This window comes from Gallinula chloropus (assembly GCF_964237585.1).
Source record: "Gallinula chloropus genome assembly, chromosome: Z".
Classification (NCBI taxonomy): domain Eukaryota; kingdom Metazoa; phylum Chordata; class Aves; order Gruiformes; family Rallidae; genus Gallinula; species Gallinula chloropus.
The window spans coordinates 45,566,855-45,584,527 of NC_140089.1; the positions used below are offsets into that span (position 1 = coordinate 45,566,855).

The 17,673-nt window shown below is 40.5% G+C and overlaps 1 protein-coding gene across 1 annotated transcript in view; it reads right to left on the minus strand.

The window, feature by feature from the left end:
* Positions 1-1,632: 1,632 nt before the first annotated feature.
* Positions 1,633-17,673, minus strand: part of FANCC (FA complementation group C) — a gene marked incomplete at both ends in the record, with an annotated part of 71,524 nt that continues 55,483 nt past the window's right edge. Inside the window, 6 exons of the mRNA XM_084277946.1 lie at positions 1,633-1,776; positions 3,534-3,734; positions 6,567-6,738; positions 10,342-10,423; positions 11,258-11,333; positions 16,009-16,108. Coding sequence (XP_084134072.1) covers positions 1,633-1,776; positions 3,534-3,734; positions 6,567-6,738; positions 10,342-10,423; positions 11,258-11,333; positions 16,009-16,108 — 775 coding nt within the window. The remainder of the gene's footprint in view (positions 1,777-3,533; positions 3,735-6,566; positions 6,739-10,341; positions 10,424-11,257; positions 11,334-16,008; positions 16,109-17,673) is intronic.

Sequence of the window (17,673 nt, forward strand, 5' to 3'; positions counted from 1 at the left end):
CTACAATTCTGTGATTCTATGATTCTATGAATTTAGTTTAATCCCATGTTTTTCAGGTATTATATTCAGGGAACAGAAAACAGGGTTGCTTGATTTTGCCTTTTCAGATAGGTGTGGCTACCAGCAACTGAAGAATTGCAACATACCTCTTTGTGAATTTTTCATTTAGAGTAACTTTAATAAAAAACAAAGGAAACCCCCCTCCACCTTTCTTCACAGACATGTATTACTTACTGTCTTTCCATATGCTGAAATAAACTATTACAAACATTAACAAACTGGCCAAGAGGACATGAAACTTCTGTAGTTTGGTCTGATATGACTCACTGGGAACAAAATTGTAAGAAATCAGTCAACAGCATTACAGAAAGTATTTTTCCACTTCTTACAGCCAAGGGACACTAAGTACATTGTTTTGCTTTTCCCTTGCTCAAAACAAATGCTATCTTCAGAAAGCTGCATTAACTGAAGATATGTGCCTCCGATGTTATACCGAAGAATAGGATCCCAAGGAGCAACTTCGAACAAATCACGCGAGTGTTGACATCAAAATAGGTCATACACAAGAACCAATTACTGAAAAGAGTTAAGGTCTTGTCATTACTATTGTCTATGCTTATTTTTCTAGTTTTGGTAGAAACAGGTTCACAAAACATCTTGGGACAAATACTTTCCTAAGGACAAAAGAGTGAGCCATTGTTCACTCTCTGCGTTCTTTGCAAGAGTCAAATGACCTGAATGAAGAAGGAAGCAAACTGCCTCTTGGGAACAAAAAGGGAGATGAGTTGCAACCATACAGTCCCTTCAGGAAATCTGGCCCTCAGACTGGAAAGTTTCCTGACATCTGTGTTGTGCTGGGCCTGCTTGGTCTGGATCAAAAAGAAGAAGCACATAAACAATAGTGACTCTGGCACTAGACCATCCCATAAGCAACCTTCTACCTGCAGTACCTGCGGACAGAGACCAGCTGCTGGTAGAATACCTGCAGACAACGCTGCCTTGTGAAAGCTGCAGCACCAAGAAAGCATTATTTAGCCAATCATCTGAGGGGAGCTTCACTTTGGAAACATTTTCAAAAAAGAACTACAGCCTTCAGGAAACACTGCTGATTTCCTGAGAACACAGAGTGCGTTTGCCATGAATCACTAACTCTCACTTGAGATCATCATTCATTTCATAAAAGCAGAATCATAGAACAAAACATCTGAGGAACAACTTACCAACCAAACAGTGGGGTACAATTTGCTAATAAAAGCATGTGTCCTGTGAGATGAAAACTGATCCTCAGCCAGACAAACAACAAGGAGGTGAGCGAACTGCTTTAAATGACACAGGTCTCTCGTTCAGTAATGTGCTCGGAATATAATTTTCAACCGTCCTCCATATTTACTGTTATGTTCTAGAAGGTTAACATTGCCAAACAAAGGATCATTTTCAAATACATATGAGGGAATACAAAGTCACAGGGTATCCGTATGTTGGTGTTTCTCTACCCTCGGCAACCCGCAGTGCAAGACATCAATTAAAGTTTGACACCTGGATAGAGATCTGATCTGTTGGCTCCATAAATAGATACCAGAAATCTAAACTTTCAGCATTAGCTTTTGAAGGAGTTAAATAGATACCAGAAATCTAAACGTTCAGCATTAGCTTTTGAAGGAGTCCATTCAGCAGCGTCACAGTCCGTTGGTTTTCTTCTCCGTTACGGTTCATTCTGTATGCAGTACGCATAAGAAGGCTACAAACTTCTCTTCTTGTATCAGTTGCCTCAGTAATCTGAAGGGAAACAGAGAAGATGGGAAATAATGCACCGTTCCTAAGTATTCTCTGTTAATATCTGCAGCAAAACTGCAGATGTGCCCCTGACCACTGAACACGTGAGGTGCTCTGAGTTCAAAAGCAACTTCTGCCCAAGGTGTCCTACTCACACAGCTTGGTGGAACTGAGATACTTTGAGATTTCTGTTGCTCTCAAACAAATAGAGAGGAAACACAAATGGGCAGATAGTGTAGTCATTTAGAAGTCACCTTAGAAAATAACTAAAAGCACATCAAGGTTTTGGGTGGGCTTGGGGAGACCATTCATTTCTGTAAAGCTTTCAAAACTTGAATCCCTCCCTTAAAAGATGACAAAGTACCAGGTAAAGACCCTAAGTTGCCATTTTTATGGATCAGGAGGGACTTGACTTCATGTCATCTGCTGTGTTATTCCCAGAGTTTGCCATGCTAACCAAAACCACTGCCTTGCATCCCCATTTGGTTCCACGCTGTTCTGCCTTTCATGTATTGTCTTCAGGCCTTTTCAGATCACACAGAGAGCACAGCTGTGCATTAGTGATTGCTCAGACACAATTGAAATCAAACAGAATGACATTACTCTGGCCTACAACAGTTCATGACCACTCTGCACTGGGGAATACTCAGAGTTTTGAAAGTTAGTCATGTTGCTTTCTGTAAAGGAACAAGAAGTTGCCCTTTGGTCTTCCTGAAGCGTCAAGGTTAGTCGATTATAGCATCACACCTCAATAGTCATAGTCCTCTAAAGAGAAACACTAAAAACTTAAAGGTAAATAATGTGAAAATATATACAAGCACCCTAATTTTGTCATTATGTTTTTATGCCAAGAAGAAATAGATTATTTCTGAACTTAGACCTAAAATGCAAAAATATCATAGCCCTTTTTAAACAGAAAATTATGATGCCTATTTAGTCAGCCAGAAGGAATAACCGCTAAAATAGGTTTCCAGTTCCCTGTGTCATAAAATTATACTCCTTACACATGCCATATACCCTATGCAGATGGAGGAGCACACTGCTGATGAAAGGAAAATCCTTTTATGTGCTAAAACCACACACTTGATTTACTGGCACAGGAGACACAAACATGTTTTGTTGTTTAAACCAATGCACCTCTCACCAGCAATCACAAGGTGCTGCTGCCCATTTCCAACATTTTACTCTTCAGCTTTTTCCACACGTTAAGTGACACTCCTTCGGGTCTTGGTTCCTTTATTCTCCCAATTATCACACCATTTTCCTCTCTGGCTCTGCTAAAGCACCAAACTCCTGCCTCACCAACATTAACACTTAGTGACTACCTCTCTTACATAATAGAAACAGAGATAAGACAGTTCGACCATCTCTGCAGCAGCTGGACAATTTAGGGAAGTATTTAATACACCTGGGAAGAGCAAAACGTTTGCACATGCTGTCTATGCCAGGTTCAGATGAGCTATCTTAGGTATCCCTTATCTGTAAGACACTGCTCCAAACTTGCTCTGCAGCCATTCAGACAGGACAGCAACCTTTGGAATAAGATTTTGTCAGGAGGTGTGGAGGCAGAAAACATGTTGACTGGAAGGAAAATACACAAAGTAAGATATGCTGCTGGTTAGGTCTATTTACTGTAGTCAGGACCTTTATTTCTCTGTCATGTGTTTTCTTTCTTAAGAAGTAGGAACTTAAATCCAAAACAGTGAAAAAAGCCACAAAATATTTTACTTAAACTGAAAAACAAGGTAAGAAACACTTACATGGTAAATAAATTCCTGGGCAATTGTATGTCCACCAGAAGAAAAGAGCAGAAAGTTGGTAAGAAGATGTGTTATGAGATGCTGGTTACAGCACTGCTCTGTATCTGTTATACTGTGCACAGCAGCCTCCAGATCTTCAACTGAAAGAACTGTATGGCCAAAAAGGTTCATTAAATGACTGTAGACTTCTTGAGCTTTTACCTGTAAGAAACAATTTTAAATGATCCAGGGTCAGAGAAGAGTAAAGGTCACACCTTTGGTATTTTTCCTTTAGATCTATTCACTAGCAGGAAACTGATTCCTTGGCAGAAACTACACAAACATGAAAAGAGTTAGAACTGAAGTTGCAAGGAGAATAGGGTAGGAAGGGCTGTACACATTTCTTTTACAGCAATGCACACACTGAGAAGTGGACAGAATGGATTTTTTTTTTTAACTTTCTTTGGTCTCGCAAATTAAGCAGGCAGGGCATCAAGCCAGGATCTGACCTTTTTTAATAATAAAAGGAAATGAAGAAAGTCCCTCAGCAGAACATGGTCAGATTTTTGCATTGTGGGAAAAAGAACAGAGACTCCTCAAGGGCTCATTTCAGTATTGCTGCTACAAATCAATTAAATCCCCATGCAACCTGACCTCGACTGATTAAATGTTCTAGTAAGAATGCAGTGTTTTTCCTTCTTCCTGTGTTGTTTGTCATTTGTATTTTTACCTTTTGAGTTAGCCAATAAAAACTAATCTTTATTTGGATCAGAAAACAGGTTTTGGCACCTAAATGATGGAAAAAGAACTATAAGCAACTATAGCAAAAAATCCTAACAATAATTCTGTTCACTGTATTAAAAATAAACTAAACAAACTGGTAGGAAAAACTGAAATGACTAACTGCAGGAACAATGGGAAAATATACCACTGCAGACCCAAAGGAAACGGACACGTTTGTCAGCCATGTTCATTAGGACAATTTGTTTCAGTCACTTACCTGACCTGGCTTCCCTGATGCCTGCTCTACTAACATTTCCACATAAAACAGCCTAAAAAAGCTGATATTCTTGAATTGTGTCCGCGACAAATGATACCAGAACCTGAAGAAAGGTAAATGGGTTTCTTCAAGATCTGTTATCCCTCTGTGCATCCTGGTTTTGGTGTGCCTCCATCCCATGTGCCAGAGACTGGAGACTGATAGCAGCAGGCGCTGCTCCGTGAGCTCGTGTGTCCTGGGAGACTCAGTACCAAAATTACTGTGACCAGCCTCCAAGTGTTGTTACTCCAGGGTTCAGAGTCTAGAGGTGTGAAAGGACTACAGCAAATGAATACACATCGAGGAGCACAATGTTCAGTCCTGCACATGAGTGAAGGTCTAGTGAACTGCAAAAGTAACATTCTTTTTTTCCTTAAATCATTTTAACCCTCTCAGTTCTGCTCTTGCTGACATAAAATCTGCAACCTGAAGTCGGCAGCAGGAAGACAAAACTGTAAGTCGTGAGTGCACACCTTTTTCACACAAAAATAGCTGAATGAAAAGTCCTCCAGCTTGGCATCTGCCAGAAGTTCCTACCCCGCTTAAACCCTTCACTGGTGAAAGGTGCAGGGGTTGAGGAGGAAACTAATATTTGCAGGGTATCTGCATGGATACTTGCATGTACTGTGGGAATGCATCTGAAGTAGCCTGAGCTGTGGAAAACAAACGGAAAAAAAAAGGTCTTACTTGAAGTAACTAAAGAAAAGAATCATAATTAAATGAAATGTTAGACCTCTGGGAACAGATGCATGAGCTGTCAGTGGAAAAGTTTTTTCCTCACTGAAGTTTGCCATACTTTATGACAGAATAACAAACTGACAGAACAGGGGACAGAGGGGGAAATTATTTTATATATGGGACAATGTGATTTCATTCTGTGGTGATGGAGTTAGAACACTACTCCATATATTGGATCCCCAACTACTGTCCTTCTGTTTAATTTATTTATATTGCTTGGGGTACTGCCTTCTTTCCCAAAACTGCCTTCTAAAACCACCCCACTTTTTGTTTTTAACTTCACTGCAGCTCTAACCTGCCTCTGCGCAGCCAGCATTCCACTCCTGCTCCTAGACTATAAGAAATTAAAGAGAAAGAATAAAATAAAATACAATACAATTTAAAAATTGCAGAGTCATTGGGATGTGAGCTTGCATTTGCAGTGCCACCTGGATGGCAGGAGGAGGAGGAGGAGAGAAAACGCTGCAGCGCACACTGCTGCACATGGACCATAATATGTCCAACATTTCACCAGTGGGGTGCAGGGAGCTGCATTTTTAAATCAGACAGAACCCATTTGCAAATTAAGGAAAAGTAGAGATGCTGCAGCCAGATTTTGAACCTGGGCCTTGTAAATCGGGCTGGCTGGGCTAGTTCAGACTTGCACAGTAGGTACAAATGACAGGCTCTCACGCGCTTGCACGCACACACAGACACACGGCACTACTCCTGCACTACAGTGCATGGGGCTCCTTCTCTTAGAAACCTGTCATATGGGAATATAACCTACTTATCACAAGCCCATAGATGCTGCAAACCAGGACAGATGCGCAAGATAAATCAGAAGGGATGAGCAAGGTTGGGATTCAGGGCTGTGTCTGATAGGTATCTTTACAGGTTTGGCTGCTGCTGTGGTTTCTCTTGTGTTTGCTTCTCAGAAGATGCCCTAACACGGGAATGATGAATGCTGCCACACAGTGATTTAAGAAATACGATTCCCACAGTAGATTCCTTTGAGATTAGAAGAACCCAAATTATCCATTAGAAAGCCAAGAAGGTGCTAATCTATATAATATACTGTAAAAACAGGAAAAAAAGTTTTCTAAACGTCACCAGGGCAATCCATAAAAACTATCTTTCAACTTCTCCACTGTCACACAATTCCCAGGAGATCTCATACAGCCAACACCTCCTCCGGTGCAGACCTTTCCTTTTTCTGGCCTGTGCTATCAGTTTTACAGTAATATGATACAGAGTATTGACTGCTTATTGCTGCTTTCTTTCAGCACATTACCCACCATCATTTGAGTCCTTTGTTGATGTTCATTCTGAGGACAGTAATAAAACGCCAGCAGCCACAGCAAAGCATCTGGTTCCACAGCAGCCCTCAGTAATTGTTCTGCTGCGACATCCAGCCATTCTCCAAAACGAGCAACCAAAAACCAGGTTTCAAAAAGGTCAGCGAGGGAACTGGAAAATAACAAAGACACAATTAAGTATTTCTTGTTATTTAATATTTTTAAATGTCTTGAAGTTAACTGCAAAGGAGACTGTCCTGAAAATAAGAGCCATAAACTACTCTTAGGCAGATAATGCCTTACCTGGTAAGCATACAGCCAGGTACTACCCTATTATCTGCAGTCACACACCCTGTGCTGCTAAAAGATTCACTTTGTTAGTAGAACAGACTATCCTTAATACAAGTCTGGTGACAATATATTACATATTAAGTTATACAACATAAATATAAACCTTGTGATTTATACTCTCCAATTTAAGGATTTTCAAAACTTTAAATCACATTTCCAGTATCATATCCTAACATAATGTTGCCTTATATTGTCTTCCAGTTTCTCTCTGTTGCTTCCCAGGGTTATTTTCTGGGTTGTTTTGGTAATTCATGCGGAATTACATTTAGTTGCACTAAATGTAAAGCTTTTGCAGATATTCATCTCCTGACTCTTAAAGTTCAGGTCCTCCTTAATGAAAAATTTGAGCATAGGTACAGCTGGATTACTGCAGTAAGAAAAAGAAAGGTGGGAATGGACCACAGTTTACATTCTCATACATACTCTTCTAAAGAAAGGATAGTTGATGGGGAAATGGAAACCAATGGTAGGCATCTCTGAAGCAAAAAGTCCAACTGAGCATAGGAGGAAAGACAGGCAGAAGGACAGCTGGAAGGAGATTTAAGAACCTGGAACCATTATTCCTATTAAGTTCTGCAAAATTGTGAAGAATTCAAGTTTTTTTTCTTATGTTTTATTCCTGGGGATTCCAAAAGCTGTTGTGTCACCCTTCCCAGGGTCTTAGAAATTTCATGAGTTTATGAAATTGTCTGGCAACATCATGTCACCTGGGGAACATGACAAGGTAATAGCTGGAACAAACTGCCTTAAGACCTTCTGAAGAGGTGGGAGGCATGGTTTTATGGTTGAAGGTATGATATGTGCAGATACTACTCTATGTCTGGAGTATACCAGTGGCTGATGTTGTCAACAGGTGTCCCAGAAATTACTGATCCTGTAAATGACGTTGTCTATATGTCACATAATCTTGGGGTCTCAAAATCCTATTTCTAGGACACAAATCCACCACGTCAGTATTTCTGGTTAAGCATGATCACTGACATCAGACATAAGAGTCTGAAGAGACAGAAAATAAAGTACTGAGGCGACTGCTATAAAGTCACTGTTGTTGATACTCCACAGTTTTTGGAGGGTTAGCAGCACAGCTCAGACCTCAGGGAACTAGATAGGTGTGAAAAAATTTCCTACTAAAATTCCTCAGCTGCAGGAACAGGATGGGCACTGGTAAAGTCTCTGAAGACACTGGAATCTGAAAAGGCAATGTTAAAATCCTTTGAAAAAAAGCAAACAGATGTGATAGTGATCTGGGACAACAGCCCTCCCCTCAGCAAAATAATCTATTTGTCTGACCATGAGTCAGTGCTGTGACAGTGGATAGGCTAGCTCTGAAACCCAGTGATGTACAATCAAGACGAAATTTAGTGAAAATTAATTACTGAGAACACCTAACTATAGTTAGGGTAAAATTAACAGTATTTACATCCAGAAGTGTTTGAAGCTCAAAGGGTGAATACAAGTCCTTAAACTTCAACCATTAAACTGACTTTAGCAGGCACTTAGCAGAATAAAACTTAATTCTTCCCCGGACAACCTAGGCACCATGTGGCCTACAGCTGCCCATAACTTTCCTGTGCCATCCCAGGGGCTGGTTTGGAGTTGTACACCCTCCACTCCTGTCCCCACTGCTGCTTCTGCCCACTCTCTGGTGGCATCTATGTCAGCTGCTCCACCATCACTGCCAAAAGTGGCCTTTCACTTTGTACACTGTTCAATTTCTCGTTCAGAATGCCACATGACATTTGCTGTTCACTGAGATGACTGCATGGAACACTCAATAATGGCACAGAAGCAATCTGTTGACTGGAAGTACACAGAAAGCACCACGCTCTTACTATTGAAAAAGAAGTTATTTAAACAGAGGGCACTGACTACAAGAAGCAAGAATATATACTGCAGAGTAGCATTTTTTGCTCTTAATCTTACTGAGTAGAAAGGGTGCAGAATCAGGAATAAAGCAATAAAAGAAAAATTGAATACAGTTTCCTCATGGATATTAGTATTTACAACCTTAAACCAGACCCATTTTCTTTGTAACTGAGAGGGAATTGGTAGAAAACATAATTGTTGCATGAGCTGTAAAGGAAGTAAGAGGATGTTCTGGCAAGTACGACACTATTCAAACTAGTACACTATCAAAGCAAAGGGTGGGGAAAGACAACATAAGCCAAGAAAGGGCCAGGCAACAAATGGGGAACAGACATGCTTCTTTCACTGTAATACATTATGATGGACGAGATTTGTTTTATTTGTTTGTTACGTTTGAGTTATGTGTTTCTTTAAGAAGCCAGGGTCAGCTACTGGTCACACTCTGAGGGCAGAAAGGCCTGACAGCATAAGAAGTGAGACACAGCACTGAGCTGCCGCTCCTACTGAAAGCGAGAAGCTGCCAGCAGACAGCCCGGCCTCAGAGGGAACAGCAAAAAGCCTTTTTCTGCCACTCAACAACAACAAAAAGCCCCCACGAGTTAACTGAAACCAAGTGTGGCTACAAGTATCTGCCTTCTAGGACACAGGGGGACAGCTGGGTATCTTGTTTTGCCAGTCTGTCTGGCCTCGATGTTCTATGTCGCTCCTGAAACATTTCAGGTTTTAAATCAAAATTAAATTGGTTAATATTTCAGGTTTTAAATCAAAATCAAATTGGTTCCTTTGAATTTAAAAGCTGTTTCATATTCTTTGGAAAGCTTGCTCTCAATGCTGATCTAAGTAGACTCATATTCAAGCTCTAGCCGAGTCAGGTCTCATCACACAGCTGATAAGAAAGAATTACAGGGCAGCAACAGACAGAGATGTATCTTTTTTCATTCTTTTCATTTAGTCTTAGACAACCTACTACCAAAGCAGTGGCAGAATTAATGCAGACAAACACTATCATTCATTATAGCAACTATTTGGACAAAAAAGGCTAAGGGCAGTAGGCCAGATAACATGGGGTATCAACTCAAAGACTAAGAAACAGTGATACTACAACTTAACAGTCACATCTTTATTTAAAAATTTTTAAAAATCAGTAAGTTTGAAGTTTGGATGTTTGCACAAGCCAATACAACCTCCAGCATAAAAGAGCGCAGCTTGTGACAGGCTCTTCCCAAAACTAGCTGCTTTTCTGGCTGGAAGAGCTCTCAATCCAGTATCAATCTGAAAAGTTTTGTGGGAGAAATGGGAGACTAGGCAAATAAGCATTTCTGTTACACAGCTAGCTATTTGCTGAAATGAAAAGAATGACAGGATTTTTTTTTTTTTTTTTACTCAGAGGTTTCTAAGTCAGGTCTGTAAGTGCTACAAAGTTCAGGTTCAGTAAGTATTATTATTGTAATAGTAAGAAAATGATGAAATGTAACCAACAGAAGACTTTGAATGATGTGGCTTTTCACAAAGTAACTCACACAAAGGACACAGGGTTAGAAAATACAATACTGCTTACCCAATGTTTGTATCTTCTACCAATGCTTTGAGCAGGTCTGAAATATGTTTCAGCTGCTGAGACCAGTGTGCAGTTGGCAGTTCTGAGGAGAAAATAGGAAAATAGAACTTTTCAAAAATCTGTCCACCTAGAACAGAACACTGAAGTTCTGTTCTTCAGTGAAGAACCATATTAAGCTAGCATTAAAATTTGTGCTGCTTGTTATCATGAAGCATTTAAAATTTGATTCTAAATTTTCCCAATTTTTAACAATACCTATTGCTGTATTTCTTGGAACAATCCATTGACAAGGCCATGAGAGGAAGTACAGCTGGAAATATACAAAGGAGGCTGATGTACCCTTGTGTAAATGCTACCTAAATACTAATCTGCAGTAACATTCTCAGAGGCTCTTGTACTGAGCTGAAATTATTGCTCATGAAAAAACGTACCAAACCCACCAGCAGTTTCTTATCTATAAGAATGGGAAACCTGAAATAAAGGTCCTAGGTTTCCAACCTCAAATATTGCCAGAATTCCTTTCAGAGACAAATGGGAAGGCTTTTTCTTGCAATATAGATATGAAATTTTTCATAATGATAATTACTGACATTATAAGGATATTCAGTATTTTTACAGTCTCAGTAATTTGCCTTCATTCCTACAAAATTATGCACTCTTTCTTTGTTATTTACTTCTAGTATAGTTTTCTTTAAAGTTACATCTGTGTTATTGCTACGTAAGAATTACACGTTACATGTTCCTGGGGAAAAAAATAATTAAAAATTAAAGGACTATTATTAAAATTGCTAAGTGAATACCCACTGCTTAGGAAATAGCAAAATTTTATCTTCACACTTTTAAAAGTTGTTATTTTAAGACATACACACATCATGCAGGTTGGCTAATGCAGCAAATACTTTGTGAAAAAACTTACCAAAAGGACGTCTGAGTAAAGCTGTTACAAGAGGCTGGTGATGGCAAAGGAAGTAGGCCTTCAGTGGAAATTTATCCTGAGATACAAAAGTCATTATTTTAAGAACTTTCTGTTCACTTTTCAAAACAAACCCACGGTGAAGAATCCCATCTAGAGCAGTAATTAACAATGCAGACTGAAGCAAGGGAACACAAAAGTAACTCTACACTTAATTTTTCATAAAGAAAGAAAGAAAGGGTTGTTTAGCAAGGGCTTGCTTAGAAATGATTGTTATTTATAGGTTTTTGAAATGCATGCATTAAAAAGAAATCATGGTATGAAGAAAATAACGTGTTAATATTCCTAGGCTTTTTCCTGCAATCACAAAAGTGTTCACTCTTAATATGCATTAGTTTAATTTCACTTTCCAGTGTCAACAGGTTCACAGATCATATTAAATGAGGAACTAATAACAACTGCAAAATCTGAGGGTTTCAGGTAGATTGATGCCTTGTGTTCAAAAACAGAAACCTCAGATTCTCAGGGTGTGACCGAGCGCAAGGTGGGGTGGTTGTAGGTAAGAGAACTGTCCTCTGTTTGTCTGGGAACACAGGATTTCTCTCCCATGAATGTGGCTGCTTTTGCACCTCAGACCAGAGGCAGCATACCGTTACTCTTTCTGTTCTGCACACATCTAGTAGAGGCCTACGTCAGCTGCGCAGCACACATCCGCGAGCACAGAATGAACTGGACTGAAAATTGGCTGAATGGCCAATCCCAGAGGGTGTTGGTCACTCACACAAAGCCTGGTGGAGGCCAGTAGCTAGCAGTGGACCCCAGGGGTCAATACTGGGTCCAGTCCTGTTTAACATCTTCATTAATGATCCAGATGATATAGAGAGCTCCTTCAGCAAGTGTGCTGATGATAGCACTCCCACCAGGAGGAGGGACCAGAGGGGTCATGCTGCCATCCAGAGGAACCTTGACAGTCTGGAAAAACGGGCTGACAGCAGCCTTATGAAGTTCAACCAGGGGAGCTGTAAACTTCTGCACCTAGGAACAACCCCAGGCACCAGTATCTGCTGGGAGCCAATCAGCTGGAACGCAGCTTTGCAGAAAAGGACCTGTTGGTTCTGGCAGACACTGAGTTGAACGTGAGCCCTTGCCACAAAGGCAGAGAATGGTATCAAGCTGCATTGGGCACAGGATTGCTAGCAAGTCATGGGAAGGGATCATTCCCCTCTCAACACTGATGAGCAGCCACTCCAGCAGCCAGACCTGGAGGGCTATGTAAGGTTATAGGCTCCTTAGTGCAACAGAGATGTGGACATACTGGATAGAGACGCAAGGATGATTAAGCATCTAGAGCATCTTTCCTTTGAGGAAAGGCTGAGAGGGCCTGGAAAAGAGAAGGCTCAAAGGGGGTTCAATGTATCTAAATACCATAAGGGAGGATATGCAGAAGATGGAGCTAGACTCTCTTTAGCAGTGTCCTGTGAGAGCACCAGAGGCAATAGGAACAAACTGAAACACAGGATGTTCCATCTGAAGAGCAGAAACCATTATTTTTAACTTTTAGGGGGTTTTTTAAATGATGGAGGATGACCGTGCACTGGCATAGATTGCCCAGAGGGGACTCCAAAGGAGTCTCAGTCCTTGGACACCTTTACAAGCCATCTGGAAATAGTCCTGGGCAACTGGTTCTTGGTGGCCTTGCTTAGGCTGGAGAAGGTTGGACAAGATGATTTGCAGAGGTCCCTTCCACTTCTTTACATTTGCTGTCATTTCAGTCTTCAAGTCTCCACACCAACAACCTTAGTACTCTTCAGTCTCCTTTCTTTAAGAATCAAGAGACTATTTAGCAAATTCTATTCAACGTCATCTTTTGAGATACAGACTGGGAATACAGACTTCAAGAATGTGATAAATTTCTAAATCAAATTTAAGACCATATTTAGTAACTAATTACATGGTACATGCATCTTATAAAGAAATGGGCTGCAGGTGGGGTCTCGGCCTTTTCCATGGGTTTCTCCACAGGCTGCTGGGGCATCTTTCTCTCCCGCACCTGGGCTGCCTCCTACCCCCCGACCCTTTCCTGGCCTTGGTGTCTGCACAGCTTGTTACATCTTCTCACTCCTTTCTCTGGTGGCAAAATGCAGCTGCTGCCGGGTTGTTTTCTCCTGTATGTGATTCTCAGAGGCACTGTGACTATCTCTCGGGCTGCGACTTTGGCCTTGAATTGCCTGATGTTTACATTTTTGGGGGCCAGCAGAGCATTCCAGCAGCCATTTTCTGCAGCCCCCGGTCTCTCTCTCAGCACCCAGCTCTGCAAAACTACGACAGTTACATATGAAACGGTATCATAAAGTAAGTGGAAACTAGTTTTCAGTATACATTCAGTAGACTGGTTAAGGAAAGCAAAGGAGATTTGCTTCCGATCATACACACACAGTATTTTAGGCAGGTTTTTTCCTCATGGAAGCCAACACAAAGTGCAAAACAAGGTACAAAAAGACAGAAGAAGTTTAGATGTTATAATAATTGCCATGATGTCTAACAGGAAACAAATGTTCAACACTGGCTTAAAGAATTTATCCAGCTATTTAAACCAAAATTCCCAGAGGAGAACCACTGACAATTCTGAAATTATCAATGGAAAATAGTCCTGGAGGAAATCATCATTTCTTTCAAATAAAAACACGAACTTTAAATTCATAAATTTTCAAGTAAGATGACTCAAATATCCTTAGGTCAGATTTCACTGCCATCATAACCTTAAAGGAAGTCTGCTTGTAAAAAACATGCATGGGCCAAGACATTTCAGAATTTCTAGTTTTCACCTCAAAATCATACTTCAACCACAATGTATACACTGATCACTTGAAACACTTCTCACTGTAATTCCAGATATGATATGAGCCAGCAGTGTGCCCGGACAGCCAAGAAGCCCAATGGCATCTAGGGAGGCCAGTAGGTCTAGGGAGGTAATTGTGCCCCTGTACTCGGCATTGGTGAGGGCACACCTTGAGTACTGTGTGCAGTTCTGGGCTCCTCACCATAAGAAGGACATTCAGGTCCTCAAGCAAGTGCAGAGAAGGGCAACCAGGCTGCTGAAGGGGCTGGAGGGCAAATCATATGAGGAACGGCTGAGGGAGCTGTGGCTGTTTAGCTTGGAGAAGAGGAGGCTGAGGGGAGACCTTATCACCACCTACAACTGCCTGAAAGGAGGTTGTAGAGAGGTGGGCGATGGTCTCTTCAGCCAGGTGACAGGAGATAGAACAATGGGAAATGGCATGAAGCTGTGCCAGGGCAGGTTAAGATTGGGTATTAGAAAAAAAAAATTCTACTGAAAGAGTTGTCAGGGCCTGGAACAGGCTGCCCAGAGAGGGGGTTGAGTCACCTTCCCTGGATGTGTTCAAAAAAAGGGTAGATGAGGTACTTAGGGATATGGTTTAGCTTAGGATGAGAATGATTGGACTTGATGATCTTCAAAGGTCTCTTCCAACCTTGTGATTCTGTGATTCTGTGATTTAAAACCACTTCAGGAAAATGGGCAATAGTCCATATCACAATGCCAGCAGGTAAAGGACTTTCACCCTGAAGCAAATGCATCACCTGCACATCAGGATTAGCTCCTGAGTGCCTGACAGATGTGGAAATTTCACTTGCACCCTCCACCCAGCCACCCCACCTGGGGTTACGCAGTGTGCTGTTGCTGTGCAGTCAGGGTGGCATAAAATTATCAGGCACAGCACCTATATATTAAGCAAGACAGCTGCAGTTTCATCCTTAATTCATCTTGCCTGAAGCTAGAAGACAGATTCAGTCATGCTGCTAGTTAAAGGTTGGTACGTCGGAAGCTGCAAGTAGTCACAAAATTTTCTTAACTTCTGTCTCTCCAAAACGATGCAGAAATCAAAGGAACTAGAAATTTTCTTAAGTCTGAAGTGAAAGCTGTTCAGTGATAGTGTAACTTCCCAAACTCACATCACATGAACTGGAGTTAAACAACCAAGCGTAGTGGTCAGACCGTGAAATGACAGAGTGATTTGAGAACGTGGAAAGTTTGCAACCTACAAACAAGACAAGGCTTTTCACATCTCTGTCTTGAAATTCCATAAATGAGAAAATCATCCTGCTCTTGTGTAAATCAATACATTAAGAAGAAAATCTACCTAACTCAGTTCAGTAAGGCCTGTATAAAAATCTGCACAGAAGAGACACTAATCTGGGAAATGTGAAGCTTTAGACTGAGGAACAATTTCTGAGAAGACCAGAAACTAAAACCAGTATGTATTCTCTGCCTTTTACCTTTACAACAGACAAATCTGACTTAAAATTATTTGGGGGAATGGCGATGGGCTTATTATATTACTTTCATTTATTATCAGAAACCCTGCTACTGCAGAAGGAACACAAGTCTAAAGTTTTTCATCCTTTCTATCGCAGACAGGCAATGGTGATCATGTGCTCTACATGGGCAGAAGTTTCAGCACCAGGGGAACTGCCCTTGTGAAGATCACAGATTGGGTTGTGGAATTACTCCAGGATAAAGCCATGTAAATTGTTCTTCTGTACTGGTGTCACACTGTGATTTTATTCACAGGTGAAAATGTATGAACTGAGATTTGGCATATGGCTGTAGAGAGACACTACTACTCAGCCCAATATATTCTTTTACAATTTTTTAACAGCAGAATTGTTCTCTTCTTCTGAAATGTCATACCTTCTTACTGAACAAAAACATTAAGAAACAGACATTGACTAACCTGCTGCTTGTCATTCTGATGAGCCTGAAGGAAGAGCTGTGTAAACACTTGTATTATGGTCATAACTTCTGGAGCTCCATCAGTCCCCAGCAGTGCATTCCTAAGCATTGACAAGTCAAATGATGACAGATCAGCTAATTAGTCTGCCTGTCACACCACTGTTAAGTGAAATTAATTTTAAAAAGGTACATTGTATGTATGCTGTAGATTCAAGCTGTGTCTGAGCTCATTGTGCCAGTAAAGAAACTGACAGAAATACAAACTTACCAGGCTTTTTAAAATGTATACTTAAAAAAACCCCAACATATACAACTTCTACAAATGAACCAGATTTAGTAAATATATGACACACATAATCTAACCTATCAATAGGAGGAAAAAAAGTACAGAATTTAATAAAAAGCCCAATACAACTTTATTAGGCAAACTCGGCATCTGAACACTCTTGTGTTCTGAGCAACTATTCACGTGCCTACAGTTAAGCACAGTTTAGAGCTTTGCAGGACTGCATCCCACAGACCATCTCAAATTAGAACATACAGCCTAGTACAATCTCCTGAGATACAGTACCTGGAGAAAGAAAACAAACAAAAAACCATTAAACCCTTGACTTAAATTGTTAAAAACTACACTCCTATTGGAGCCAGGGAAGGAAACGAACAAAAGTAGTGGATCAAATTCAAAAGATACATATTTCAAAAAACTACACAAGGAGACTGAACTTAAATAACACAGCTGCTACTCAGTCACTGTGACTCCTTCACTGGTGAAATTACAAAATCAGCTCTGGAGGTTCAGAAAGGGGAATGTTTTCACTGGCCCTCCATAGAGCATAAAGTAGCCGTAAGAAAATGGAGCAGGAAAACACATGGGCAGCAAAGTGTAATATTAATTCTCTTATTTGAAATACATGCAATAGCAAGGAGAAAAAATTGTTAGAGGTAAGCTGCCACTGAGATACGAGTTTTTCAGTAGAAAATAGTTTCATTCTTTCTGTAATGATCTAAAAGTTAAGAATGGCTAGCACATTATAGTAACAGAACAAATTCACAAAACTACAGGCAAATATAATCACTAATACAAACAAAAAAGAGAGAGAAACTCAGGACAGCCCTGGTCTATGGATTTCTGTATAGCCACACATAGCAACTACTTGTGAAATATAAAACACCATTTGATATTCCTGAGATAAAACAATTTAGCACAATCAAAGAGCAGGAAAAGTTATCCCTGAAAGAGATGCAATGGTTAGTTCTGTGCTTGTAGCAGAGTATTAACACTACCCCCCCCCCCCCCCCCCAGATAAAAGCAGCTTTCTGCCAGGTGCAGAAGCACAACAGTTTCCAAGCAATGAAGTCCAAGTTCTTTATCAGAAGCTCTTTAAAAATCTCACGTGACTAAATCTGGAATAGTATCTTAACATCTGTACACCACTTGACAATATTTGGAAGGATGCCAGAGAAATACAACAAAAATTAACACAAAGTTGCAGAAACCAATTGGTCTGCAAAAGCCAGCTAATATATACAGCTTCATGTAAAACCTTGGAGACCTGAAATATAGTATTTTTAAAATATATTAAGGGTTTAATACCAACTGTCCAGGTTTTGGCAGAGATTGTGTTAATTTTCTTTGTAGCAGCTGGTGCAGTGCTGTGTTTAGGAG